General features: G+C 44.2%; 1 protein-coding gene across 1 annotated transcript in view; it reads left to right on the top strand.

The window, feature by feature from the left end:
* The window catches only part of FRMPD2 (FERM and PDZ domain containing 2), a 128878-nt gene extending 102012 nt beyond the window's left edge, over positions 1-26866 (top strand). Inside the window, exons 36-48 of the mRNA XM_078853925.1 lie at positions 4751-4837; positions 5304-5368; positions 7074-7235; positions 8833-9001; positions 11097-11185; positions 13510-13583; positions 16005-16123; positions 17286-17434; positions 19536-19626; positions 20781-21115; positions 23959-24174; positions 24426-24488; positions 25119-26866. Of these exons, the coding sequence (XP_078710051.1) occupies positions 4751-4837; positions 5304-5368; positions 7074-7235; positions 8833-9001; positions 11097-11185; positions 13510-13583; positions 16005-16123; positions 17286-17434; positions 19536-19626; positions 20781-21115; positions 23959-24174; positions 24426-24488; positions 25119-25199 (1700 nt within the window). The 3' untranslated portion in view covers positions 25200-26866. The remainder of the gene's footprint in view (positions 1-4750; positions 4838-5303; positions 5369-7073; positions 7236-8832; positions 9002-11096; positions 11186-13509; positions 13584-16004; positions 16124-17285; positions 17435-19535; positions 19627-20780; positions 21116-23958; positions 24175-24425; positions 24489-25118) is intronic.
* The last annotated feature ends 242 nt before the right edge of the window (positions 26867-27108 follow it).

Genomic DNA, 27108 nt, shown 5'->3' with positions numbered 1-27108 from the left:
CTTCTCCTCAGCCATTGGGGTCTGCCCCTCACTGCCTGTTGCCAGTACAGCATACTGGTTCTTGACTGCGAAGGATGGGGAACTTGGATGGGGGTGGAGCACTGTCTACTGCCTGAGGCGGTCGGCAGCCAGTCTCCTTCCAGCAGAGGTGCCTTTCTTCTCTGGTGCTCTGTAGCAATCTGTAGCCAGCTAACATTCTCCATCCTGGACATCTCCATGTGCATCCTCATAATCCTCATGCTCCTGGATGCTATACGGATGTACCAGCTCCCCCTGCAGCTCTCTTACCTGCTTCCTGAGGGACTCCATCAACAGACACCTCTCACACCAGGTGGTTCCCCATGCCTGGCTTTCATTGGCAGGGACATGCAGGCCGCATTCCCAGCAAGTCAAGATAAGGACCTGGATAGAAGCTTTTAGGGTCAGGAGGACACCTGTTTGGCCAGGGCCCCCCTGCAGACAAAGGAAGAGCTAGCAGTGGTGTTAGCGGCACACCATTTTCCTCCTATTGTGACTTCTTCCTTGTAGGGAACGAAAACAACAACCTTAGTTCTCTGCATTCCTTTGCTGGTGAACTCCCTTAATCTCCCAGCTGCCTTCATCTCACCAACCATATGTCTATGTTGATATGTTGCATTTTAAAATATGCAGTGGATAAATTGCCACTCTTAATTTATTATTTCCACTAAAATCACACCCACAGTGAGAATAGAACTACACAGCACTTTACCAAAAGAGAGAAAATATAGAGCTTGGTGAACTATTGGCCAAGAATAATTTGTTCAGGGCATTTAACCCATGTTTGAATTCTCCATGCTCAGATTCTGAGTTCGGTGAATTTTTTCATTGTTCAGACAGATTGGATGGAAGTTTTCTGCAAACATATTTTAGTCTCTGGGTTGATTGCAAACAATTACTATTTTGACTATTTTCTATCCATACTTCACTGTTGCACAATGTGATTGGTCATCTAGGACCTCATCTACACTGCACCAGTGTAACCACACTGATAGAAAAACAGAAACAAACGGTGCTGTTATAAATCCCTTCTTAGCACTATAATTGCATTTGCACTAGGGGGTTGCATGAATGTAACTAAATCTGGTTTTCAACTGTTTTAGTTAAATTGGTGCAAAACCTGAATGTAGGTGAGGCCTAAGTCAAGTGATGATGTTTCTGATGCCTGATGGCTAACTGAAATCTTTATCCACATGAGGAAGGCCTGAAAAAGTCACTTCTGGACCAAAATGTCTCACCAGTCCATATTTGCATTCATCTTAGTGAGACTTTAGCTTTCCACGAATATTCCCAGGATGCTTTCAAAACCAGTTATCATCTTTCCATAGATGTATTATTGTGATGATAAGCAACACAAAGGCGCAATAAATTTCATCTCCTTGATTACATATTCTTTTTATAATCCCAAATGATTCCTTTAAGCAAAGCCCTTTTAAAAATAATAATAATTTGCTTCTCAGTGCATTGACTGCGTTGACAAGGTAACAACTTCCTTATATGCAACACCATGGCCAAAAGAGCTAATACAATCCTGGGACGTATGAACAGGGGCATCTTGAGTAGAAGTAGAGAGGTTTTATTACCTCTGTATTTGGCCCTGGTGCGACCAAGGATGACCAGATAGCAAGTGTGAAAAATCAGGACAGGGTGGGGGTAATAGGCGTCTATATAAGAAAAAGCCCCCAAAATTAGGACTGTCCCTGTAAAATCTGGACATCTGGTCACCCTAGTGCGACCACTGGTGTCCAGTTCCGGTGCCCACAATGCAAGAAGGATATTGGTAAATTGCATAAGGTTGAGAAAAGAGCCATGAGAATGATTAAAGGATTGGGGCGGGGGGGAACCCATGCCTTATAGTGATAGCCTTCAGGAGCTCAATCTCTTTAGGTTAACAAAGAGAAGGTTCAGGGGTGAGTTGGTCACAGTCTATAAGTTCGTACATGAACAACAGAAAGTTGATAATAAAAGGCTCTTCAATCGAGCAGCCAGACATATAAAAAAATCCAATGACTGGAAGTTAAAGCTAGAAAAATTCAGACTAGAAATAATATGCAAATTTTTAACAGTGTGGACAATTGGAACTCCTGGAACAATTTACCTCGGAATGTGGTGGATTCTCTATCACAGAAAAATTTTAAATCAAGATTGTATGTTTTTCTAAAAGATCTGCTGTATTTCAAATAGGAATTTGTGCAGGGAAGTCCTATAGCCTGTGTTATAAGGGCGTCAGTTAGATTAGCAGAGTGGTCCCTTCTGGCATATGAATGTACTAATTATATGCATTATTTGAGTTCCATAGTAACACAATAGAACATTTATTGCTTATCTAATTCAAACATAAAAAAAAAAACCACGTAGTGAAGCCAGTGAAAGTTGCCAAGGGATAATAATGCAAAACTCAAAACCAGAAAGAAACAGGAAATATAGTTTTCAGAGTGGTAGCTGTGTTAGTCTGTATCAGCAAAAACAATGAGGAGTCCTTGTGGCACCTTAGAGACTAACAAATTTATTTGGGCATAAGCTTTCGTGGGCTAAAACCCACTTCATCAGATGCAGGGAGTGGAAAATACAGTAGGCAGGTATAAATACACAGCACATGAAAAGATGGGAGTTGCCTTACCAAGTGGAGGGTCAGTGCTAACGAGCCAATTCAATTAAGGTGGAAGTGGCCTATTCTCAACAGTTGACAAGAAGAGATGAATACCAAGGAAATTAGTTTTTGCAGTGACCCATCCATGCCAAGTCTTTATTCAGGCCTAATTTGATGGTGTTCAGTTTGCAATTTAATTCCAGTTCTGCAGTTCCTCGTTGGAGTCTGTTTTTGAAGTTTTTTTGTTGAAGAATTGCCACTTTTAAGTCTGGTTTCAGAGTAGCAGCAGTGTTAGTCTGTATCTGCAAAAAGAACAGGAGTACTGGTGGCACCTTAGAGACTAACAAATTTATTAGAGCATAAGCTTTCATGAGCTACAGCTCACTTCATCGGATGCATAGAATGGAACATATATTGCTGCCATGTGCCAGCAATGCCCCTCTGCCATGTACATTGGCCAAACCGGACAGTCTCTACGCAAAAGAATAAATGGACACAAATCTGACATCAGGAATCATAACATTCAAAAACCGGTAGGAGAACACTTCAACCTCTCTGGCCACTCAGATTTAAAAGATTTAAGGGTGGCAATTTTGCAACAGAAAAGCTTCAAAAACAGACTCCAGCGAGAAACTTCTGAGCTTGAATTAATATGCAAACTGGATACCATTAACTTGGGTTTGAATAGAGACTGGGAATGGCTGGGTCATTACACATATTGAATCTATTTCCTTAAGCTAAGTATCCTCACACCTTCTTGTCAACTGTCTAAATGGGCCATCTTGATTATCACTACAAAAGGGTTTTTTTCTCCTGCTGATAATAGCTCATCTTAACTAATTAGCCTCTCACAGTTTGTATGGTAACTTCCAACTTATCTGTATGTGTGTGTGTGTGTATATATATATGTTCCATTCTATACATCCGATGAAGTGAGCTGTAGCTCACGAAAGCGTATGCTCTACTAAATTTGTTAGTCTTTAAGGTGCCACAAGTACTCCTCACTTTTAAGTCTGTTATTAAGTGTCCAGAGAGATTGAAGTGTTCTCCTACTGGTTTTTGAATGTTATAATTTTTGACATCTGTTTGTCTTCATTTATTCTTTTGCATAGAGACTGTCCGGTCTGGCCAATGTACATGGCAGAGGGGCATTGCTTGCACATGATGGCATATATCACATTGGTAGATGTGCAGGTGAACGATCCCCTGATAGCGTGGCTGATGTGGTTAGGTCTTATTATGGTGTCCCTTGAATAGATATGCGGACAGAGTTGGCAATGGGGTTTGTTGCAGGGACTGGTTCCTGGGTTAATGTTTTTGTTGTGTGGTGTGTAGTTGCTGGTGAGTATTTGCTTCAGGCTGGGGGGCTGTCTGTAAGCGAGGACTGGCCTGTGTATTTATACCTGCCTACTGAAGTCTGTTTTAGCCCATGAAAGCTTATGCCCAAATAAATTTTTTAGTCTCTAAGGTGCCACAAGTTCTCCTCGTTTGTTTTTTTTAGGAAATATAGTGTACTGTAAAGCTATATATCTACATACATTGACTTTTCACATATACACTCACAAACACATACTATTCATTCCCTTAGCAAATTGATCCGACTTGACCACATGAACCAAAGATAATGTTAACTCTGCCCTGTGCTTGTTGTCAGCATTTTAAAAACATTAATTATGGTGATTAAACTGCATGACATACTCATGAGTTATGCAAGTATTAATTATACCATTGTGAAAATGAGGAAACTTAAGCACAGGACAGGGACTCTATGTCTACACAGCAACTAGACACCCCTGGCTGGAGCCGGAGTTGTGGGACCCTCCCACCTCGCAGGGTCCTAGAGCCCAGGCTCCAGACTGAGACTGGAAGTCTATACTGCAGTGAAACAGCCCTGCAGCCCAAGTCCCGTGCAAGCCCGAGTTGGTTGGAACAGGCCAGCCACGGGTTTTTCATTGCATTAATAGACATACCCCAAGTGTCTCATCCAGGGTCATACAGTGAGTCAGTACTGGAGCTGCGATTAGAATCCAGGAGTCCTGGCACCTAATTGGCTAATCTAAATCCTAGTTCGCAGTCTCTCACATACATTAAATTTAGCAGGGTGCCTATCAGCTATAGCAAATCTACACGCTTGTTTTTTAGAGCCACCTGCTGAGCCAGAGGAAGTCAAAGTGTATCTCTCAAATGAAAACGTGAGTCTCCAAGAGCAACATCTACCCCATCAACATAGTAAGGAAATTACTTTGCATTTCTCAGTCTGGCTTTGTAATGTTTCATGCCATCTCTTTCAAAGAAAAAGAAAATCTGCAGGTGCTTCTGACTGTGAATGGAAAAGATTAATTATTAGTAAGCAAAACGGCCTCCCCTGGAGTATCACAGAACATTTTTGTACATTATCAGTTGTCCAGCTGATGTTTCCGACCCTGTGAGGTGCAGCTTTAAGGGTTGCTTGGGAAACTGCTATGTGGGAGGTAAAAGGACAGTAGAGGACAGGCACAGGGTTCAGTTAACAGCTCAAGAAGTGGGACTGAACAAGCAAACCGTGTAAGTGCAGAGTGAGTTTTTGGTGGTGGTCTTTTGCTTGTGACAACAAAAATAACTTGCATTATGTCTAATAGTAGTGTGATGTCCAGTGTTACACTGTAAAACCTACAACTAATGCAGCTTTGTAAGAACTCATCCTGCTTTCTCACAGCAAAGCACTCGGAGGAAGAAAGTGGTGGGGTTGAGCAAAGCGCATCTGACTCAGCAGATTATGAGGTAAGTCATTGTTTTATCAAGTGCAAGGCAGCCTGCCGAGCAGAAGGATCTCGATACAGATTTCGGTAGTGGGATTTTCTACAGCGACACTGAATGTATTTGCTTTATCTTCTGTCCCATTGCAAGTGTAAGCATATTCCTCAAGGGCCATACTTTGTGAGGTGCAGAGCGATCACTGGCTTGAAGGTGCTGAGCAGCTCACAGGACTGGGTCCCTCTACTGCTATTTTTCTATGTGTAATATCACTATATTACTAGCTCTGTAGTATAAAAAACCCTGATCATACACAGTGCCCTCTTGGGAGCACTCACAAGGAGTTTAGCGTTTCCAGCTCCTCACAGGATCGAGCCTGAACAGAGAAGGAAAATGGCACAGGCGCTAGAGATCTAACGGTACAGCTGGGGATTCTGCGGAAATGAATGTAACTAGGGCTGTGAAACACGTTTCCAGTGTGAGAGTCCCCAGAACTCCTTGGAACGTGAGATTTTTGCATGTCAATGTGAGATTGTTGAACTGGGCCAGTGTGTGATAAACCTGTGGAATTTTACAAATATTTTTGGTCCAAAATGGCTTTACCTTAAAAATATAGTCTGACTTGCCAGCAGAAGAGGTGACGTATTTGAAAGTTTGAATTTCCAGATTAGAAATGTGTAATTGCAGGAAAATCAGTCTTCCCACTGAAATGGACAACATTTCCCATGTCTCACTGCAGATACTCATTTCTGCAAAAATATCAGGGCTGCAAAGTGGCTTGGAATTAAAATTGCCCATTTTGGGGGTAGAATTTTTCTGATGATATATTTGTTAGTGTCATGCAGCTGGTGGTTTGCTGGAGGGGGCCTCTTGTTAAAATTCAACCACCAAACTCAAGGGGAAATTGGAATGACTTCCCTGCTTCTGATGAAGCTACCCTCCTCCCCCACCCCAATCACTGGATTCTCCTACATCATCTCAATCTCATCTCCTGCATCATCATCATCTGCTATCTGGGTAGCTCATTAAAATATTTCTGAAGAGCAATTCTTTGACTTTTGGAGTGGAACAGATTGCCACAAGTGTTAGAGAATGTGCCTCATAATCAATGTACTCTGCATATTTTTTCAGGAACAAAATTTAAACATTTCCAGGGCATTGCACTCGATATACGTTTGTCTGACAAAACCTTAACTCTGACCTCAAACTTCTGCCTGTGAAAGTAACTCATCATACTATTTACCGGTGCACAAATGCCTAACAGACATGAATAGTGGTGTTGCTGAGGCTAAGGTTTTGCATTATAGGCCAGTGGAGAGGCTGTGTATTGTGTTACTATACATGTTGGAGGTATATGTGACTTACCCATCAGTGAAATTTGTCCTGTTAAAGGAGGACACCTGAACTAGACATTTTCTTGCTTTTTAGGGTTTATGTGGATGGGCTTTCCCTTCAAGACACTTTAATTGTTTTTAATACGTTAATTTTTGATGGAAATATCTATTATACCATCTCTTTGGTACATGTGTGCAGCTGCCATTTAAGTCCCTTTGCGTGTCTACGCAAGAGAAGAATTTTCCCTATAATTTATACCATCAATGAGTGAAGATTGTAAAGCACATTGGTATCCTGTAGGGTGAAGGGAACATTAGGAATCTCCAGTCATGATCACTGTCAGTTCATTTGGCTCCTGACTTAGCTTCATTTTGAACAGGGCCCTTCTGTATTGCAGGACTGCATCATTAAGATTGAGTTGGAGAAAACAGCCAACGGGAGCCTGGGATTTGCGCTGGTAGGTGGCAGAAATGGCCGGGCTATCCTAATTAAAGCCATCAGCCCAGGAAGTATTGCTGATCTCGATGGGAGGCTTCAAGTGGGTGACATTTTATTAAAGGTAACGTTTGACTTCGCTGCTTTGGTCTAGATTTGCCCTGGAAGTTTAGGGAGAGTTTGTGTTACGCTGTGCAGTCATAACCAAACACTGAACATGATCACTGTAATCAGATCATAATTAGGAGTTCCCATGACTTGCCACCTGCCTGGGCAAATGTCAAAAATTGGGGTGGGTGGTGGGGTGCTAGCCCGGCTGCAGCTGAGTTTCCTAATCTACAAAACCCTGCAGATCCCAACTCCTGGGCATAGTGCTTCTCATAAGGGCAGGCACCATTTACTGCAGAGGGGGCGTATCTGTGCTACTGCCTACGTTAGGCCGCTAGTTTCTAGAAAAGGGTTGGCCTGCTTCTGACATGACTCAGATCAGCTGGCCTCTCTGTAGTGGCTTGTGTTAATGAGTTAGCTTGAGATAGCAAAACCCCAGACCGAAATGCTGAGCAATTCTCTGCAGAGACTGCACATGCCAGCCGTTGTAATGTTAATGGCTAATTAAACAGGCAGGCTGACAGAGACCCAGATACCAGAGTGATGGGCAAGGGCAGGATTGTGCGGGGGGGGGGGGGGGAATACATTGCCCTCCACAACTTCCAACCTATGAGGCAGCAGTGGTATCTGTGACCTCTCTAACTTCTGGCTGGCTGTGCGGGAAGGGAGGCAGGCAGTGGAGGGAGGCGAAGAGGAAAGTCTGAAGCTGCTCTGTGGAGCATCATGTCCCTGGGCTCAGGTAGGTGGGAGTAAGCTGCAGTACAGTCTGCTGCCTGTAGGAGTCACTCTGTCCCATGCTGGGGCTCCTCTCTGCAGAGCTCAACTCCCTGCCTGTCTTGGCTTCTTCCCCTCTCCCCCCACACCCCAAGCTTGGCTGAGTGACTGCAGAGCAGGAGTCTGGCCAAGCCAGGAGGGGCAGCACTGGCAGGAGCTACGGTTTCTCCTCCTCCCCCAACTCCCCACCCCCAGTTAGTGCCAGGTCGGGGTGGGGGGGCGCTGGGGATAGCAAGTGTGGGGAGGAGGGAGGAGACGGTGGGGATTCCACAGAGGGAGCAATCTGCAGGACAGAGGAGTCAAGGATGAGGGGGACTACTGTGTGGGCTGGGGCCAGCTGCCAGGAAGGTTGGGAGGGGTGGAGGAGGGCACCCCAGGGAGCGCAGGGGGTGGGTAGCTGAAGAGCTGGTCACACATTTCCAGCAGAAAATGGCCTCTTGCTCCAGACTGAAGGTTTGTAGATTTTGTTTTTCTTCCCCAAATTTTTCCCTTTTTTTAACAAAAAGCTGAAAAAACCCCAAATCCCCAAATTTGTTCTTGTTCATGTTTCATCCCCACAGCTCCCTTTCTCTCTTCTTTCCACTGGATAGAGGGGCAAAACATGGAAAACTGAAAATGTGTCAGTTCGTGGAGGGTGGTGGCTGTCTGGTGGTACTGCTCTGTACAAAGGTTTACCTAGGAGAGAGGTTCTACTGAGTTATTAACAGTGAAGGGGATGCAGACAATCAGAGCCTTTTTAAGCTGTGGGGGAGGTGTGCACACGTGCTCCGTGCCAGTGTGCGATATGAAACCCTTCTGCTCCAGGGCTGTTAAGGCATTTGTCTTTGTGTGCTTTCCAGGTGAATGGAGATTTAGTGTCTGGTTTAACGCGCAATACGGTGATTGACCTCTTACGCAAGGCTCAAGGCACTGTTCAGCTCACTGTCTGCCGAAGCGCGGCATTGCATTGGGCTTATTCAGGCAGCCAGTGCGATACCTCTTCCCTCCAGAGCACAACAGCCCAGTCTGGTAAGCACTAGCGCAGTCCACTCCTTGCATGTTCAAAGTGGGCAGGTGGTGTGCTTTGGCTTGACTCTCCCCTCTGCGACACCAGTATAGCTCCATTGACTTCAAAGGAGTCGCTCCTTCTTTACACCACTGTAAGTGAGAGTAAAATTGGGCCCACTGCCCGATTCTCCTCTCTGACCAAGCAGTGCTTGGCACAGGACCCCAGGGAACAGGCAAAGGTGGCTTTAAGCTTCATTCTGAGGATGGCTGGGGGCAAAGTTATAGCAACTTCAGGGATGCACCAACTTAGCTCTGGTTTCTTCTGTTCCCAGCGGGCTATTCCCAGAGTTGGGAATAGCTGGAGTACGGAGACATTCCCTGTGCCAGAGGCTACCAGCGGGGCTGGGGTACAGCCATAGTGTCTGTTCTCCACCACCCAAAATCCTCCTTGCCCCAGAGAATGCCAGGCAGCTGATTAAGCCAGCCAGCATAGTGGTGCAGAGAGGTGTAACGGGGGTAAGAATCAGGCCCTGAATGTCAGATTGGTCTGTATTCTTGCTTATATATATATACACAAACGTTTTGCTGCACTAGAGAGCATGGCTTGTAGAATTTGCACACACTGATTGCACTGATCGTATACAAAGTTGTGGTAATTTACATATATAGCTGGCCATTTAACATCTAACTGGCATTGCTGAGTCAGTGGTTCTCAATTTTGTTGGTTTCCGATCCAATAAACGGTCAGAAAATCGCCCTAGATATCCCATAATCCTTTTGAGGTCCAAGAATTTGTGGGATATGAGTTATGGATTGATTTTTGGGGCCATTTTTTGGCTTGCTCATCAAAGAAGGTAGGAGTGGATGACTTCAGGGGTCAAGGGACTGGTGCTTTTAGGTTGAGCTAGTGTGCTGTGGGGATAGGGACTTCTTAGTGCTGCAGTTTTCTAGAAAGTCTTGCAAGCATTTCCCAGTCCCTGGAACTAGATGCAGTTTTATCTTGCTACGCAGAAGGAGGGAGACAGTTTTCCTTTTCTTCACTGCTATCATTATCCACATGGGCCTTTATTCCCTCGCTCATTACCCTTATGTTAACCATATCTATGCTCAGTCTGCTCATTCTGACATCTCCACATTCCATTGGCTCTGAATGGCCATTAATTCTTTGAGTCTATCTGCGACTTCCGTCACCATGGTATCTGAGCACCTTCAGTGTATTTATCCTCTCAGCACCACGCTCAGGTAGGGCAGTGTGGGGAACTGAGGCACAGTGAGACAAAGTGATGGGACCAAGGTCACATAGCAAGGCTGAGGCAGAGCAAGGAATCCAACTTGGGTCTCCTGAGAGCCTTGCTTGCACTCTTAAGCGCTGGCCCATCCTTTCCCTAACGCTGCCCAGACTGTACTGCCGGTGTGCCGTGTAGGGAGAGGTTTCTCACCCAGGCTGGGTGCTGGGGGGTGCCAGCCAGCGATGTCACAGAGACCGTGGGAGAAGGTTCTACTGGAGGGTGTGACAGTTGGCGGCAGTTGAGGAATGAGGCGGGTCGGATGGGTATGGGGGTCCATCAGGCTAGGTTGCTCATGAGGGACATGGCCCCCAGGTGACCCCTGTGAATTGGAGTCAGATATAGGGAGCAGGTTTATGTTTCCCCCCCTCTTTTCCAGTCCTTCTGAGCGTCAGGCTGAGGGTGCAAGCCCGTCCCACAAGTCACATTAAAAGTCTCTTCTCCACAGGACTTGGAAGCTGCGTTAGGTGCTGGCCTGGAAGGAAGAGGTGACCTGTTCCCCTCTCGTCTCCAGTGCGGGAGTAGGGATAAGTGGGGCAGGTGGGGAAGAGCTGCCAGATACACAGCCTGGGGGAAATTCTGCTCCCACAAAGTCCCTGGCAAAACTCCCATTGACTTCAGTGCGGGTAGGACTGCACCCTATATGTGCTAGTTGGAGGAGCCAGAAGCTCAGTGTCCAGAGCCTGGGGGGGTTTACAGCTAGTGTCTGCTTCTGTAGCTCTCTGCTGATGGGCTTTCCACGCTGCCAGTGTCACACTGCACAGAAGAGGAGGAGCTTGCCTCTCAGATTCTAAAGACCTTTTTCTTTGCTCTCACTCTCTTGCGTTCAGATGAACAAGGTAGCGAGGGAAGCCTAGAAGCCGAGCACACATTCACTTTCAGAGGAGTGGAAGAGGAATCCAGCCAGATGTGCAGCAAGGTGAAGCCTGAGTGGAATTTCTAGACGTTACCTGGTGACCTGTTTACATGTGTCTCAGTGGCATGGGTTTGGGGAAATGAAGAGAAATCAGTTAATGGGCCACCCCTTTGTGGAGGATCATATTCTAATAAAGTAATAAACCAGGAGTTCTCAAACTGGGGGTTGGGACCCCTCAGGGGGTCTCGATGATATTACATGCGGGGTTGCGAGCTGTCAGCCTCCACCCCAAACCCCGCTTTGCCTCCAGCATTTATAATGGCGTTAAATATATTAAAAAGTGTTTTTAATTTATAAGGGGGGGTCGCACTCAGAAGCTTGCTATGTGAAAGAGGTCACCAGTACAAAAGTTTGAGAACCACTGCAATAAACCATGCTGAAGGGACTGGGCTATTATAAGCAGAGCTGGTAGCTCCGGATTGAGGCAGGGGTCATATGGAAAAAACATAGTATGTGATCCTGTAATTAAAGACTGTCTCATAACACAGACACACAAGGGGGCTGAATTCAGATTGCACAGACAATCTTTATTCTGGCATTTCCTAACTTCTGAATGTTTGACTTCGCAACTTTTACATTTTTAATGCCATTTTTTTTAATGAGATACCTATTAAAAAGTTGCACCTTACTGACCACCAACTGCAGCCTTTGAAACGACAAAACTTATCTTCCTCAAACTTAGTTTGGTATCTAAGCCTCAGCAAGGTCTACCAAATATGCCAAGTTTTGTAGCTTCGGCCATTTTTTAGTTATACAGCTGTAAAGTTGCTGATAAAAAAATATGGCCAAAATGTAACTCTTTCCATGCTCAAACGATAAAAAAAAAAAGGCTCAACCAATTTCACACATATTTAAAACAAAACAAAAATGGCATCTTTGAGTTGAGTTGAGCTGAGAAAATTTCAGGGTGGGAGGAATTTGTTTGACAAAGTTTTGAGCGAGGGATTAGACTGGATCTTAACTGTCCAAGATCACTAAAATACAGAATCACACCTATGCTGTGCACATGATCTAGCAAATCAGTTTGCCCCCAAAATAAAATAAAATCCTCAATTAGCAATATATTAAAGCTCTTGTTTAATTTTAAGCACATGGTTAAGTCCCTCCCTTTTCAGCAAAGCACATGCTTAGCATTCAACCCACGTTTAAGGTATTTGCTGAATGGGAGCCTCAAACTCATGTCTTATTCTTGGTTATTTTCAGCATGTCTTGAGCCCAATCTCCTTCAAGCAGGTAGTGTATATGCTTTACTTTCAAAACCACTGCTGCCATTTGCTCCCAACGGGTAGCTTTTAAAACTGACAAAGTACTGAGAAAAATGGATGAATAAAGGAGCAAAGAAAAATATCTTCTCTCTGCTAAGAGACCAACAAAAATCCCCATGGTTTTCTCCACTCAATTTGGTCTTACGTGTAGAAATTGGATTACTGAATTCATGCTTCTTTTGCATTTCTGATGGGGGAAAATAAGCCTGAATATATGGCAATAAGACAGAAATGGTGACTTTTGTAGAGGTACTTTTGGGGATTCAACAGTTTACACTTCGTAATATGCAAAGATGGTTTTCTGATTGCATCTGAAATACAAATTAGGGAAAGAATGAGAGTAAATCCATCCTGAACTGAAATCTAGATAAATATCTCTCAAACGTTACAACTGAGAAGGAGCAACTTGCATATGATAAAGGCAGATGTTCTGTATCATAATCTAAATGCAGAATCCAATTATCACTCTGGAACTATACAATCAGCCACCGATCTGCACGCTGTCTCCTCCATCTGGAGGACAATCAAGTGTCTGCTTTCTCCGCCAGTCAAGTGTTCCTTCCATAGACCAGCTGCACTGTGCCACTTGCAGCTGGCATTGTTGTGCCTGGGATAAAAAGCAAGTTATTGCCAGTAGTTCATGCTCATCCAGTGGTGCTTCCTGCTGCCAGTTAATACGGTATGTGGGAGACAGAGAGCATGGCGTGGATCGTAAATCCTGTAAGTGATTGTACTCTCATTGTGAGAGCAGAGGAATAATTAATATGGATCCCTCCAGATCTCAGTGATGCATGCTAGGATGTGCACTTGTACAGAGATGTCTGGATTGTTGTGGAGCTTGCAAATACAGCTGAAGAGACTTTTTACGCTGAGTAGGTCCTGCGATGCTGAATTGAGATTTGTGCATGTATCTTTGACTGGGAAACTTTCCATTTCCCTTTCCGGGCTTTAACAAGGGACATGTTTTTGTCAGATGAGAAGTAAATTTATCAGTGAAATTAACGGTATTCTTGATGCTTCCTCCCGTTGATTTTTCATTATGGTTTTATTTTGTTTCCACAGGAATCAGAAAGTAAATGCGGTTCACCCCTGCAAAGTCAATCAACTGAACTGGAGTATGAGGCAAATGCAGACAGGTCAGTCTTTCCAGCACATAAAAATTCATGACAATGTACAGCATGGCCAGTTTGTTCTTCTATTTCTTTGAGCAATCCTAATATCATAGATTTATACAGCACCATCCATCCCATAGTGAGTCCCAAGCTACATTTATTCAGCACTGTTGAAATGCAGCTACCTCTGCAATGGGGATTCCAACAAGCCCCCACACAGCAGTGACAGGAGGGGGAATTTTAGACAAGGACATCAAGGCATATTGTACTCTTACAAAAAACGTCTTAAGATTTATATTGTCTGTGCAGCACCAGGTGGTCTGATTTTCGTGCTCAGCACGAAATGGCCTCAGCTGCCATTGACATTGCTGGGTGTCCCTGGTTCTGCTTGGCTCTACCTTGGAAGTCATTGAATCTGTGATCAGAAACAGTCCCCCATGATAGAGATCAGCCATCTCACAGCATGAATAATGAATTAATTCATCTGAGCAGCCCACTGACTGAAATACATTTATATAAGTCATTCATCAAATGACAAACAAAACCATAAAAATCAAAGTCTATTTGGGGATAATTCACAAACAGAAAAAGGAGTTCAAATGGTTGAATAAATACTTGGCTCCGCTTTCCAGCAGACACATATGGACATGAACTGGAAAAGAAGATGTTAATCAGCCATTTTCATAACCTTCAGAAGTATGTAGCTGCAATTTTGTTAGAAAGTTTGGTGGGTTGTGTTTTCCACAAGATCAGTAGGGAACAGGTACAGAGAAGGGCTACTAGGATGATCCGAGGAATGGAAAACCTGTCTTATGAAAGGAGACTCAAGGAGCTTGGCTTGTTTAGCCTAACTAAAAAAAGGTTGAAGGGAGATATGATTGCTCTCTATAAATATATCAGAGGGATAAATACTGGAGAGAGAGAGGAATTATTTAAGCTCAGTACCATTGTGGACACAAGAACAAATGGATATAAACTGGTCATTGGGAAGTTTAGACTTGAAATTAGATGAAGGTTTCTAACCATCAGAGGAGTGAATAGCCTTCCAAGGGAAGCAGTGGGGGCAAAAGACCTATCTGGCTTTAAGATTAAACTTGATAAGTTTATGGAGGAGATGGTATGATGGGATAACATGATTTTGGTAATTAAATATTCATGGTAAATAGGCCCAATGGCCTGTGATGGGATGCTAGATGGGGTGGGATCTGAGTTACTACAGAAAATTCTTTCCTGGGTATCTGGCTGGTGAATCTTGCCCATGTGCTCAGGGTTTAGCTGATCGCCATATTTGGGGTTGGGAAGGAATTTTCCTCCAGGGCAGATTTGAAGAGGCCCTGGAGGTTTTTCGCCTTCCTCTGTAGCATGGGGCACGGGTCACTTGCTGGAGGATTCTCTGCTCCTTGAAGTCTTTAAACCATGATTTGAGGACTTCAGTAGCTCAGACATAGGTGAGAGGTTTTTCGCAGGAGTGGGTGGGTGAGATTCTGTGGCCTGTGTTGAGCAGGAGGTCAGACTAGATGATCATAACGATCCCTTCTGACCTTAATATCTATGAATCCCTCATACAAGCGGAGAAAGAAATTGTGTGTGATTTTCTTGGACTTAAAGGCACAGGAATTGTTTTTTTTTCTGTGTGAAATTAACAACTATGATAAAAAAGACAAATATTTGTATCTGGCATTGGTCGTTGTGTAGTCATTGCAGGCCATAGACCCTCTTATGCTCCTGAAATAGACCCATAACCTTTGGCTGGGTTACTGAAGTCCTCACAGCATGATTGAAATATTTCAACTTATAGAGAATACACCATTTACACTGGAAATGGGTCCCAGCTAAAAGTGTGGATCTGGATCCAAACTTTCCCAAAGTTTAGTGTGATTTAGATCTGGGGTTTTGGTTTGGCCCATTGAATCGTTAAAAGTAGCCTCAAAGTTTGGATTCAGATCCAGACTTTCCAAAGTGAAGTGGTGTTTGGATTGGGACTTTCGATTCAGGGCTATCTCTTTTCCATGCTGTAAAACACTCTGGGGGGATATTTATTTTAGGAGGCCCTACCAGCTCTCCCTATTAGCTAAGGTAGGTTAGCACTTCTTCTATTATAAGACCCTATTTTCAGTTGCTCATAACTTTACCACGCTTAAACTGTTGTTAAAGAGTTGTTTGGATTTACATATAAGGTCTCCTCAACCTTTTAAAATTAAGCTCCTAAAAGTTAGCAGCGGATACCATTAGCTGCTGTATTTACAGACACTGCTACAGACAAAGGGAACGTTTGCTGTGGGGGACTTCTGTCATCCAGAACCCATGCCAGTGTCTGAAAATAGAAAGTTCATGAAAGTGCTGAGTGGTTTAAAACAGAGCTTAGAACTCAAACGCTTATGCAGCCTTCATTGTAATGGTGGCTCCCACTCCCAACTAGAATGTTAACTGAGCATTGCTTTACAGATCACAGAAATACTACACGTGTGAAAGCAGCTTTAGAACAGACAGTCAGGAGTCTGAGACTGACAGCTGGATAAGTGAGGAAGATGATGTGGCCCGGAGGATTTCTGTTCTATCCAGGGGTAAATGTGTGAAAGGCTCTCTCTTTTCTTTAACATACTGGCCCAGATCCCCAGTGTAGTTTTAATGAGCTCAACAGAATTAGGCCCATTCTGGGATTGTCTGTTCTGTGTTTGTACAGCACCTAACACTATTGGTCTGTAAGTAGGGCTTCTAGGTGCTACACTGATATAAATAGTAATAGGACACCAGCTGAGGCTCTTTCTGTCTATCCCACCTGTGGCTTCTTGGAACACAACTTTCATCATTATGCTGCATGCTGTGGCCATTGGAACTTCATGGCAACGGCAGGAATAGAGCTTAGATTGTCCTGCTCCAGCATTACAGGCCCTTGTAACTTGAGCTAACGAGGAATCTCCATTTGCTGTTAGCACTACAGAGTAACTCAAACCAGCATCTCTGGTTCCAGTGTCACCAGCGGTCTGAACATAGACTTACTGTATTGTCCCACGAGAATTCAGATAGACCAAATGTGAGTCTTCAGATTCCGTTGACCTAGCAGTGTTTCATGTATGAATATTTGACATTTATGCAGGTTTCTTAACCATTTACCCATGTGCTCAGTAGACCACAGTTTCAAATTGGGACACCTACCTCAGGTAGGGCTACAACCAATAAAAATTAATCTTCGCTTTGGTGCAGCCAACATGCTGAAAAATTGTAAGTCCTGGGCTGGAATGGGAGGAAGAGGTAAAAACAGAACATGATATATTTCCTGACTTGGGGGGAAAGTTAACGTACAGTAATTATTCTTAGCACCAGGAAAGTGACCGCACTAATTTGTAGGAAGTGGAGGATCTACAGTGAAGATGTGGGTGGAGTCTTTTGCACCAGTGTAAGCAGGCATTGAAGTATACAGTTCTGCAGTAACATTGTGTTTAGTCTAGGCTGTGTTTAGCAAATGCACATGGCCATGAGCTTCAGTGTTTGGCTCAGAATCCATCTTCCATGAAATTTGGGGGTGTTTAGATCCAGGGTTTTGACTTATGCTTGTGTCAGCTGGAAACATAAACGAGGTTGAGAAACTGTTTCTGGATTCTGCTTCCAAAAAGTAGGTGGCAAAAGAAACTGAAGATTAGCAATCCCCTCCTTTTCAAAGCCAGCAGTGTGTGCGCATTGCACTACAAAGATTAAACTCATCCTCTCTTTGTTGTCAATGCGTAGGCAGAAAACTTGTTTCTGAAGACGAGCTGACTCAGCTGACTCACATTATGCCATCACTGACTGGGGAAGATCTGAGGTCTCGTCTCAGAGTTCTGATCCAGAGCCTTCGGAGGCAGATTGAAGAACAAGAGATCCTGAAAGAGTTTGTGGTGAGATGTGTTGCTTTGCTTTTGTAGGCCTAAGTGTTTGGCACTACTGGGAAAGTGAGTTATGTGTGAAAAAAACCGAATCTCTCAAAGATTAGCATGTCCCCCGGCCAGTATGTCCCGCGGCCCGCGCCACTTCCAGCGGCTCCCATTGGCCTGGAGCAGCGAACTGTGGACACTGGGAGTCGCGATCGGCCGAACCTGCGGACGCGGCAGGCAAACAAACGGGCCCCGCCTGCCAGGGGCTTTCCCTGCACAAGCGGCAGAACAAGTTTGGGAACCACTGGTCTAAATAATACTTAGTCCTGCCATGAGTGCAGGGGACTGGACTAGATGACCTCTCAGGGTCCCTTCCAGTTCTATGATTCTGTGAATTCAAAAGAGGATTAGACACTTCTATGGATAATGAGAACATGTGAAGTTACAATAGCTGGGATAAAAATGGTAAAAGTTATAAACTCTTCTGCTTCAGAGCATAAGCCAACCATTGACTGATGGGGGCTAGCCTTAAACTTCCCTTAAGGACAAGTTATTCTATAATTGTCTGTTACAAGGTTGGACCTTCCTCTGAAGAATCTGGTAATTGTCCCTGGTCTCCATGGTAATTCCTATTTTATATTTTCCTTTGTTCCTTTTACCTCCTGTCCAGCTCTTGCCGTCCGGTAACAAAATCCCCCCAACACAACGGTGTTTGACAGAAGTGTGTAGTGTTTGCTAACCATCCCACAAGCCTAACAGCCTCTAAAGTTCCTATCTATCAGTGACTCAGGCAGGAGGGTGCCCTAGGTCACTCTTGGCTACGTTGTCCTACAGCAGCTATCAGCTGAGTCCTGTGGGTCTGGTCACACAAGATGTAGTCCCTTTTTAAGGCCATTCTTTGTACCTGATCCGTCATTCAAAACCAGTTTGCACTTTCTCTGAATGAGGTCTGGGCCCATGGTACCCTTACTAGTCCAGAGCTCCTTTCACACTGAGGAATTGCCAAGTGCTTTACAGATCGTGGGCCAAATTCAAAAGTATGTAGCACAGTGGTTCTCAAACTGTGGGTCAGGACCCGAAAGTGAGTTGTGACCCCGTTATAATGGGGTTGCCAGGGCTGGCGTTAGACTTGCTGGGGCACGGGTCTGAAGCTAAAGCCCAAGGGCTTCAGCCATAGGCAGCAGGGCTCAGACTTTGACTTTGGCTCTGGGTGGCAAGGCTCAGGTTACAGGCCCCCTGCCCAGGGCTGAATCTCTTGGGCTTTAGCCCCCAACCCAGGGCGGCGGGGCTCAGGCAGGCTCAAACTTCAGTCTCCTCTCCTGGGGTCATGTAATAATTTTTATTGTCAGAAGGGGGTTGCGGTGCAAAGAAATTTGATAACCCCTAGTGTAGCATATACGTCGATAATAGGGTGGAAGTAGGTATTGGAGAGTGTAAGTTGGTGTAACTCACCCCAGGGTGATAAAAACGAGGAACAGGAAAAGCAACTTACAAGAAAGTGCAAAAAGGTGTCAATGAAACTACTTTAACTGACACCTTCCTGTTCTTTGATGTGTTTGTTATATCAAGTTAAACCTTATACCTATGTACAAACACTTATGATCACGTAACTTACACTACCTACCTTTGAATTGTGCCCTATACATATCACTTCCCCCAATCACTGAAATGCAGCCTCCACTGGGGTGGAAATGTGACATCTGCTCTGTGCTAGCAATTACAAGTGTTTTTTAGGGCAGCAGCTTGTTCATTACCCATGCTGGAATGTGGCCAAGACACCAGAATGAACATGCCCTTCACTAACGAATATGCCATGGGATCTTCAATGATGTGCTCAGACCTTGGTTTGAAATCTCGTGGGAAATCCCTGGAAATACTCACTCATGGGGGCTGAAGAATGTCACTGGTCTCTCAAAGTATTTAGAAGATGGGAAATGAAAGTGCCTTGCTTTTGGGCCTCTGTGTTACCTGAAAATATAGAGTAGAGCGTATTGAGTGTATTCCAAACTAAACTCGGTTTCCTAGTCATAGGTCACATACATTGATGGCGAGTCCTAATGCTAACCCTGCAGCTTCTCTTTGGAGGCAGGAAATGAAGTGTCTTGACTATCTACCTTTGATCTAGGCTTTAGAACACATGAAACCGCTCGATGGCTGCCAAGTTGGGAAAGCGCCAGAAAACCGGGAGAAAAACAGATACCGAGATATCCTTCCATGTAAGCAAGTACACTAAAGGGGCTTAAAAACACTTGAGGAATACATGGGAGCCAAGGAAAACAGCTGGTAGGCTGAGTTATAGCAGGCAAATCTAGTCCCTCCTCTTGTCGTCGGGGGCTCCAGAAACAGTGGAATCTGGTACATGGGCAGTGGGTAGAATTGGTGGGGTTCATGCAGGAGATTTTGACCCCTTCAGTGATACAGAGCCCAGCTCCACGAGGGGTTCCTGCTCTTCCCCTCTACAGTGGGTTTCTGGGAGTAGGGCAAGGGTAAGGCTAATGAATTTGCTGCTGTCTAGATTCCCCAGACATTGTCCCCAGGGGTGCAGGAGAGGTGGGAGGTGAAATGGGGGGTTTAGTCCCTTCTCTGTCTCCATAGAACCTCTTCCTAAATTTTGCACAGGAAGATTTAACCCTAACTGTAATGGCTGTGCTTTAAAGCCAGTCAAATGACTGTGATACAGTGGAATTCTGTCCCAGCATGATTGAGGCCCCCGAAAAGGGGTAAAATTTTTTCCTATGTTCCAAAGCATCTGAGAACATAAATATTTTCTGATCCAACCCGCAGACCCCAAATCCCCATTGATCAATTCAAGCAAGGCACAAAAGTTTCACTACCAATCGGAGCTGGCTTCTGGAATTAAGATTTGATTGCCACAGCAGAACGTTCACTATTTACAGAGAGAGCAGTATGCCATTTTCATTTACACACAGACCTCTTTGTAATCTGCAACAACGGGAGCATTGCAGTGTTGTGTAATATTGGAGAAATATTACAAGTTTTTAAAGTTCCCTGTGTTACAGAAACTTTACAGTATCATATGGTACTGGTTCAGGTAACAGTAGGGTGAACTGCAGTGTTTTGGACTATTACCATAGTACCCTGTTATAAGGCCTGTCAGATTGTGACAGAAGTGCCTTAAAGAAACAATATAGTTCTTAGCAGGAAGAGATGAATCATATAATATGATTGTAGAAATTGCCTGTTAGCAGGGATATTAATGTTGCTTGGCCAGCCAAATGCACCATGAATATCACTGAGACAGCACTCAACTGCCTGATGTTCAAGCTCCCCTTAGAGCCTAGACAGAGACATGAATTTGGATCTTCAGCTGAAATAGCAAAACTTCAGAGGACTTTTTCTTTCTGTCCAGATGATGCAACACGGGTTCCTCTTGGAGCAACCAAGGGCTATATTAATGCAAGTTACATCCGAGCGCATATTGGAGAAAAGGAACATTTCTATATTTCAGCACAGGGGCCTCTGCCTTGCACTGTGGCTGATTTCTGGCAAATGATTTGGGAGAATGAGTCAGATGTGATTGCCATGATGACGAAAGAAGTGGAGCTTGGAAAAATCAAGTGTCACAGATACTGGCCTGAACCTCCACAGGACTCTCTAGACCTCAGTGAATTCCATCTGAGGCTGGACAACTACCAGATCTTGGAATATTTTATCATCCGAATAATAGAAATAATTAACAAGCAGGTAAATTAAATATATTTTATTGTATGCCTGAAGAGGGGGACTTCGACACTATGTATTGTATCTCTCTGGCAGTATTTAGAGCAGTGTTGAGTAAGTTTCTTCTGTAGGATTTTCTGATTATTTTTCACCTTTATGAAAACCTGAATTATAGGAGTGCACATAGAGTGGGTGATTTTTCCTTAGCTCCGTGCAGAAACGTGGATCTGGCCCTGCAGTTTTCAGGACAGGAACTGAAGGCCTTTAACTGCAGTGGGTGTTGAGGGCACTTGCAGGATGTGCTCAGATTAGGACCTTTATAAATCTCTGTCCTCAGTAAGGATGACTGTGTGGGGGTGGGGGGTTCTTTGGCTGCACTGATGGGCAATCCGCACTCAGTTCAGAGAAGCAGCCACATGTGATGTCTAAGGCCCTACCAAATTCATGGCCATGAAAAACGGGTCACAGACCATGAAATCTGGTCTCTTGCCATGAAATCTGGTCTTTTGTGTGCTTTTACCCTATACTATACAGATTTCACAGAGGAGACCAGCGTTTCTCAAATTGGGGGTCTTGAGCCAAAAGGGAGCTGCAGGGGGGTTGCAAGGTTATTTTAAGGGGGTTGCAATATTTCCACCCATACTTCTACACTGCCTTCAGCACAGGGTGGCCTGACAGTGGCAGTTGCTGACTGAGGGCCCAGCTCTGAAGGCAACCCCCACCAGCAGCAGAACAGAAGTAAGGTTGGCAATACCATACCAGGCCATCCTTACTTCTGTGCTGCTGCTGGTGGGGGCTCTGCCTTCACAGCTGGGCTTCCGGCATGCAGCCGCCACTCTCCAGCTGCCCAGCTCTGAAGGCAGCACCACCATCAGGAGCAGCACAGAGGTAAAGGTAGCAGTACTGCAAACCCCCCACAATAACTTTGCAATCCCCCACAACTCCTTTTTGAGTTGAGACCGCTACAATTACAACACTGTGAGATTTCAGATTTCAATCATGAAATTTATGATTTTTAAAATTCTATGACCATGAAATTGACCAAAATGGACCCTGAATTTGGTAAACTAGTGATGTCCAAACGTTCGGAGATTCCTGAATCTGCTGGATGAGAACAGGCTCTTGGGCAAGATGTCCAGTCCTTCCTGCTTCCAGTTCGCATAGACATACAGTTAGGCTGGTCTTTCCAGTTGTTAAAGTTCCTTCCCCACTCTGAACTCTAGGGTACAGATGTGGGGACCTTCATGAAAACCCCCCTAAGCTTATTTTTACCAGCTTAGGTTAAAACTTCCCCAAGGTACAAACTATTTTACCTTTTGTCCCTGGACTTTATTGCTGCCACCACCAAGCGTCTAACAAATATAACAGGGAAAGAGCCCGCTTGGAAATGTCTTTCCCCCCAAAATCCCCCCAAGCCCTACCCCCCCTTTCCTGGGGAAGGCTTGGTAAAAATCCTCACCAATCTGCACAGGTGAACACAGACCCAAACCCTTGGATCTTAAGAACAAGGAAAAAGCAATCAGGTTCTTAAAAGAAGAATTTTAATTGAAGAAAAAATAAAAGAATCACCTCTGTAAAATCAGGATGGCAAATACCTTACAGGGTGATCGGATTCAAAACATAGAGAATCCCTCGAGGCAAAACCTTAAGTTACAAAAAGACACAAAACCCGGAATATACATTCCATTCAGCACAACTTATTTTATCAGCCATTTAAACAAAACAGAATCTAACACATATCTAACTAGATTGCTTATTAACCCTTTACAGGAGTTCTGACCTGCATTCCTGCTCTGGTCCCGGCAAAAGAAGAAACACACAGACAGAGAGAACCCTTTGTTTCCCTCCCCCCTCCAGCTTTGAAAGTATCTTGTCTCCTCATTGGTCATTTTGGTCAGGTACCAGCGAGGTTATCTTTAGCTTCTTAACCCTTTACAGGTGAAAGGGTTTTTTCCTCTGGCCAGGAGGGATTTAAAGGTGGTTAGCCTTCCCTTTATATTTATGACACCAGTACATTTCACTGTCAGCCCTAACCAGAACTATGAGATGCAGGGATCCCATGGGATAGACAAAAGTTAATGGAAAAGTTTTGAGCTCAAAAGGTTCATTTTGAGTTTTGGGTGAAGGTTCTGGTGAAGGTCTTTTGTCTAAAGCAGTATCCCCATCATCCACTCCTTCAGTATCCCAAGATGCCCATTATGGCTGCTAACAGTGATAGGCACTATGGAAAACACTGCAGTAGAGATCCCTACCTGGCAGTTGTTTGTACGCTTTGGGAACATGTTCAGCTCAGTACCTGTGAACTGTGGGCCAGATTTACAAAGTCAGTGCAGATGCCCAATGCTCAAACCAGGAAGAGAAGTAGATTGTGCCAAAGAGGCTGATCTCATTTACACTGGTATAAAGAAGATCAGACACTGACCCATGGAAGCCTATTTATTCTTCTTTAATGCCTGTGTGAAACCTCCAAGAGCCCAAGGGTACTTATACAGGTGAAACAATGAATTACTGCTGAGGAAATCAAAGTCCACATCAGATGTTAAATGCCTGTTGTGCAGGAAGAAAAATTATTAAAAACATGAGAACATAAGTCCTTACAAAGCTTCAGGATATGGCTTGTTATAACTAGTAACACTTTCATAGTCCTTTCTATCTGAGGATCTCAGAGCACTTAAAAATATTAAAGTGCCACAATGTCTCTGTGAATGTTTAGAATGGTTAGTCCTAATCCCTCACTATCTGTCTTGAAAGCAGGGTCTCTCTTTATTGCTTATTCCATGTGAGTAGCCACAGTCCTTAGTTTTCTGGTTGACTTTACAAGAGTAACTCCTCCAATGAAATTCACATTGGTGATCGCTCTCTTCCAGACAGGAGAGAAACGCTTCGTAAAACACCTGCAGTTTACCACTTGGCCAGATCATGGTACTCCCAGACTGATAGAGCATCTCGTAAAATTCATTCGCTACATGAGAAAAGTTCACCAGACGGGCCCCATAACCGCCCACTGCAGCGCTGGGATTGGAAGGAGCGGGGTTCTGCTTTGTATTGATATTTTGCTGAGCTGCATTGAAAAAGGTCTATGTGTGAGTATATCTAAACCAAATCATTATAAATATTACCCTGGGCTTACTTGGGGAGGGACACCAATTCGCCCTGGTGTAAATCAACTCAAGTCAGTTTTCAAAAGGAAATGGTAGTAAGTTCTGATTTCTGTTGAGTGTCGGGACAATAATTAATAGTAAAGCAGCGAAGGAACAATCTTACATTTCCCCATCAAGCATGTTCTTTTTAATAACTTGGCCTGCAATGAAATAACACCATTCTCTCCTGACAGTTCAATATCAAGCAGATAGTGAGAGAGCTGAGGCTTCAGCGATTTGGCATGATTCAAACCAAGGTAAGGTCTCCACCTTGAGACCAGGCTAACTTTGTCTAATGTCCCTGATTCAGCAAGGCATAGGCTTCGCTTCCATTGAAGTTCAAGAGACTTAAATATGTACTCAAGTGCTCTGCTGAATCGGGGCCATAAGTGGTGCTTAATTTGTGCCAGGGCTTGTGAGGGCTGAGCCCCGACACCTCTGGGCCTGGCAGCTCAGAGCCCCGACACCTCTGGGCCTGGCAGCTCAGAGCCCCGACACCTCTGGGCCTGGCAGCTCAGAGCCCTGACACCTCTGGGCCTGGCAGCTCAGAGCCCCGGTCCCTCTGGGCCTGGCAGCTCAGAGCCCCGGCCCCTCTGGGCCTGGCAGCTCAGAGCCCCGGCCCCTCTGGGCTTGCTGCATTAGTTATGAATGTAAAAAAATTGCTTGAGCCCTAGTACCTCTTTCCTTAGAAATTAAGCACTGGCCTTAAGGCTAGGGAGGACAGAAAACAAGAGAGTGGGTGGTGGAGGGGAAGGAGAATCTCCCCAAGTTTCCTGCAGCCCTAGATTATATTCACGTTACAGACGTGCTCCCAAGTCAGGCCGTCCTATGTATGTGTCTATGGAATGTCACTGGGTGACTCCATGCTGGTTTCTTCACATGTCCAGGACCAGTACCTGTTCTGCTACGAAGTAGTGCTGCAGGTGCTGCAGAACATTGAAGCCATGGAATCCCGTCTCCTCCAATAAGAACCTCTGCTATTGCCACTCATCTTGGAGAGCCCCCGGCTACTGGAGACTTATTCTAACGGGCAGCCAGACCAGCACGGACAGGCGCTGTACTGCATGCACTATCTTGCTTGTCACGCTGTGTTAGGAAATGCTGATTTCTAAATCAGCATAAAGTAGGTTGGTAAATTATTGATACGCTGGCTCACTGACTTAAGAATTGATCAGCATCACTGGCAATATCAGCTGTTTAGATATCATTGGCTCCTTTTATTCTGTGCCCATGTCAAAGGGAAAGCATTACTAAACCAGCTCTGTGAGTCTGGGTATATATAATTGTCACAGTAAACATGCAATTCTTCCCTTCCCATTGATTTACTACCTAATAGTCCCTTATTGAGGGCCTGATCCAGCTCCAATTCAAGTCGATGGAAAGCTCCATTGATTTCGGGGGCAGGAGGGTTGAATTTGGTCCTTAAGCAACATTAAATAACTCTGTTGTACTATAATCTTTTTTGTGAAAGCTGGTTGAATTTCTGAGAGTTCCAGTTTGAGTAAATCTCTCCTGTTCTCCCCTTTCCTCCCCTCCAGTTCATCCCATGAGACTGAAATCTGCATTAAACTGGAAAACTCTCTGGGATATCTTACCTACCTCACAGCCTGGGGCATTGTGGGGGTTCATTTGTTCATGTTTGTAAATTGCAAACTACTGCTATGATATTATTGTAACTCCTTTGCCTAGAGGGTTATATTTATGGAAGTAGAATTATTAGCTATGCAACAGAAGATTACCTTCGGTTAAAAATAGGCAACACAGTGGTGAAATACGTTAACAGCAATATGTGTATAAAAACTGCTTCCTTGATTTCAAGACAGTAGTAATATTAAGAGGTATTTGCATACAAAGCCACTCTGCAAGCTACAAGATAATAATAAATACTCTTGTTTCATTTTATTATGGATCAGAGTGATAGATTTATGGCGGAAGAGGAATATGGCATTAAATACAACTTAAAAGCCTGACTTTCAGAAAAATGCATCCTTATAAAGTTATTCTAAGATTCCAGGTCAATTTCTGCTTTCTGCCCCCAGCTACACTGGGCTAAAGCAAGAGTAACTGGGAATAGAATTTACAGTGTAAGCCAGATGCTGATTCAGTCACAGTGATAGAAATCCAGAACTCCTCTTAAGTCAATGGAGCAACTCCAGATTTACACGGCTGTAAACCTGGTGTTCTATCTTGAATTAGCTGAGTTTTAAGCCTTCTAGAAAGCATTATGAATTTGTTTTACTCTCTGCATGCTGCATCTAGAGTAGCCGTTATTTGCACAGATTTGTCAAGCATCATTAGCCAAATGTTCATAAATCTGTTACCTCTATTGAGTTTTGGCCTTTCACTTTGGTTTTATTTACTGCACTGTACATGTTATTGCTTTGTAAGATAAAATTGCACAACCTAATGCACAATTCACTTTTTGTACTAAACTGATTTAAACCAGTTTTGCAATGGAAACATTCTGGACTTTGTACAAAGATGGCGGTGAACAAACCTATTGGATTTGTAAAGACAATCCTGGTGGTACCCTGTGTTGCTCCACTTTTTACATGTGCATCATCTTTGCAGCTGTTTGAACATATAAATGTTTCCTGTTTTACAGGGATATTAAAGTAAGAGATGTTTGACAAAACTGGCTTGCGTTTCATTTCAGTCTCTTGCTATGAAATAGATATAATAATAGTAGAGTTTAAACTAACAACAAGAGGTTGAGAGTGATATAAGCCCTCATGCCTTGGGGCATAAAACAACTTCTATATCCTGGGGGTTAGAAGGAAACATTCTAGCTCTGAGGATAGTCAAGCAGTGGAACAGGTGACCTATGGAGGTTGTGGAATCCCCACTATTGGAAGTTTTTAAGAACAGGTTGGAAAA

The sequence above is a fragment of the Lepidochelys kempii genome, chromosome 7, assembly GCF_965140285.1.
Source record: "Lepidochelys kempii isolate rLepKem1 chromosome 7, rLepKem1.hap1, whole genome shotgun sequence".
NCBI classification, from domain to species: domain Eukaryota; kingdom Metazoa; phylum Chordata; order Testudines; family Cheloniidae; genus Lepidochelys; species Lepidochelys kempii.
Note: the sequence above shows the minus strand (reverse complement) of the source record. Positions and strands in the feature narration are given on the sequence as shown.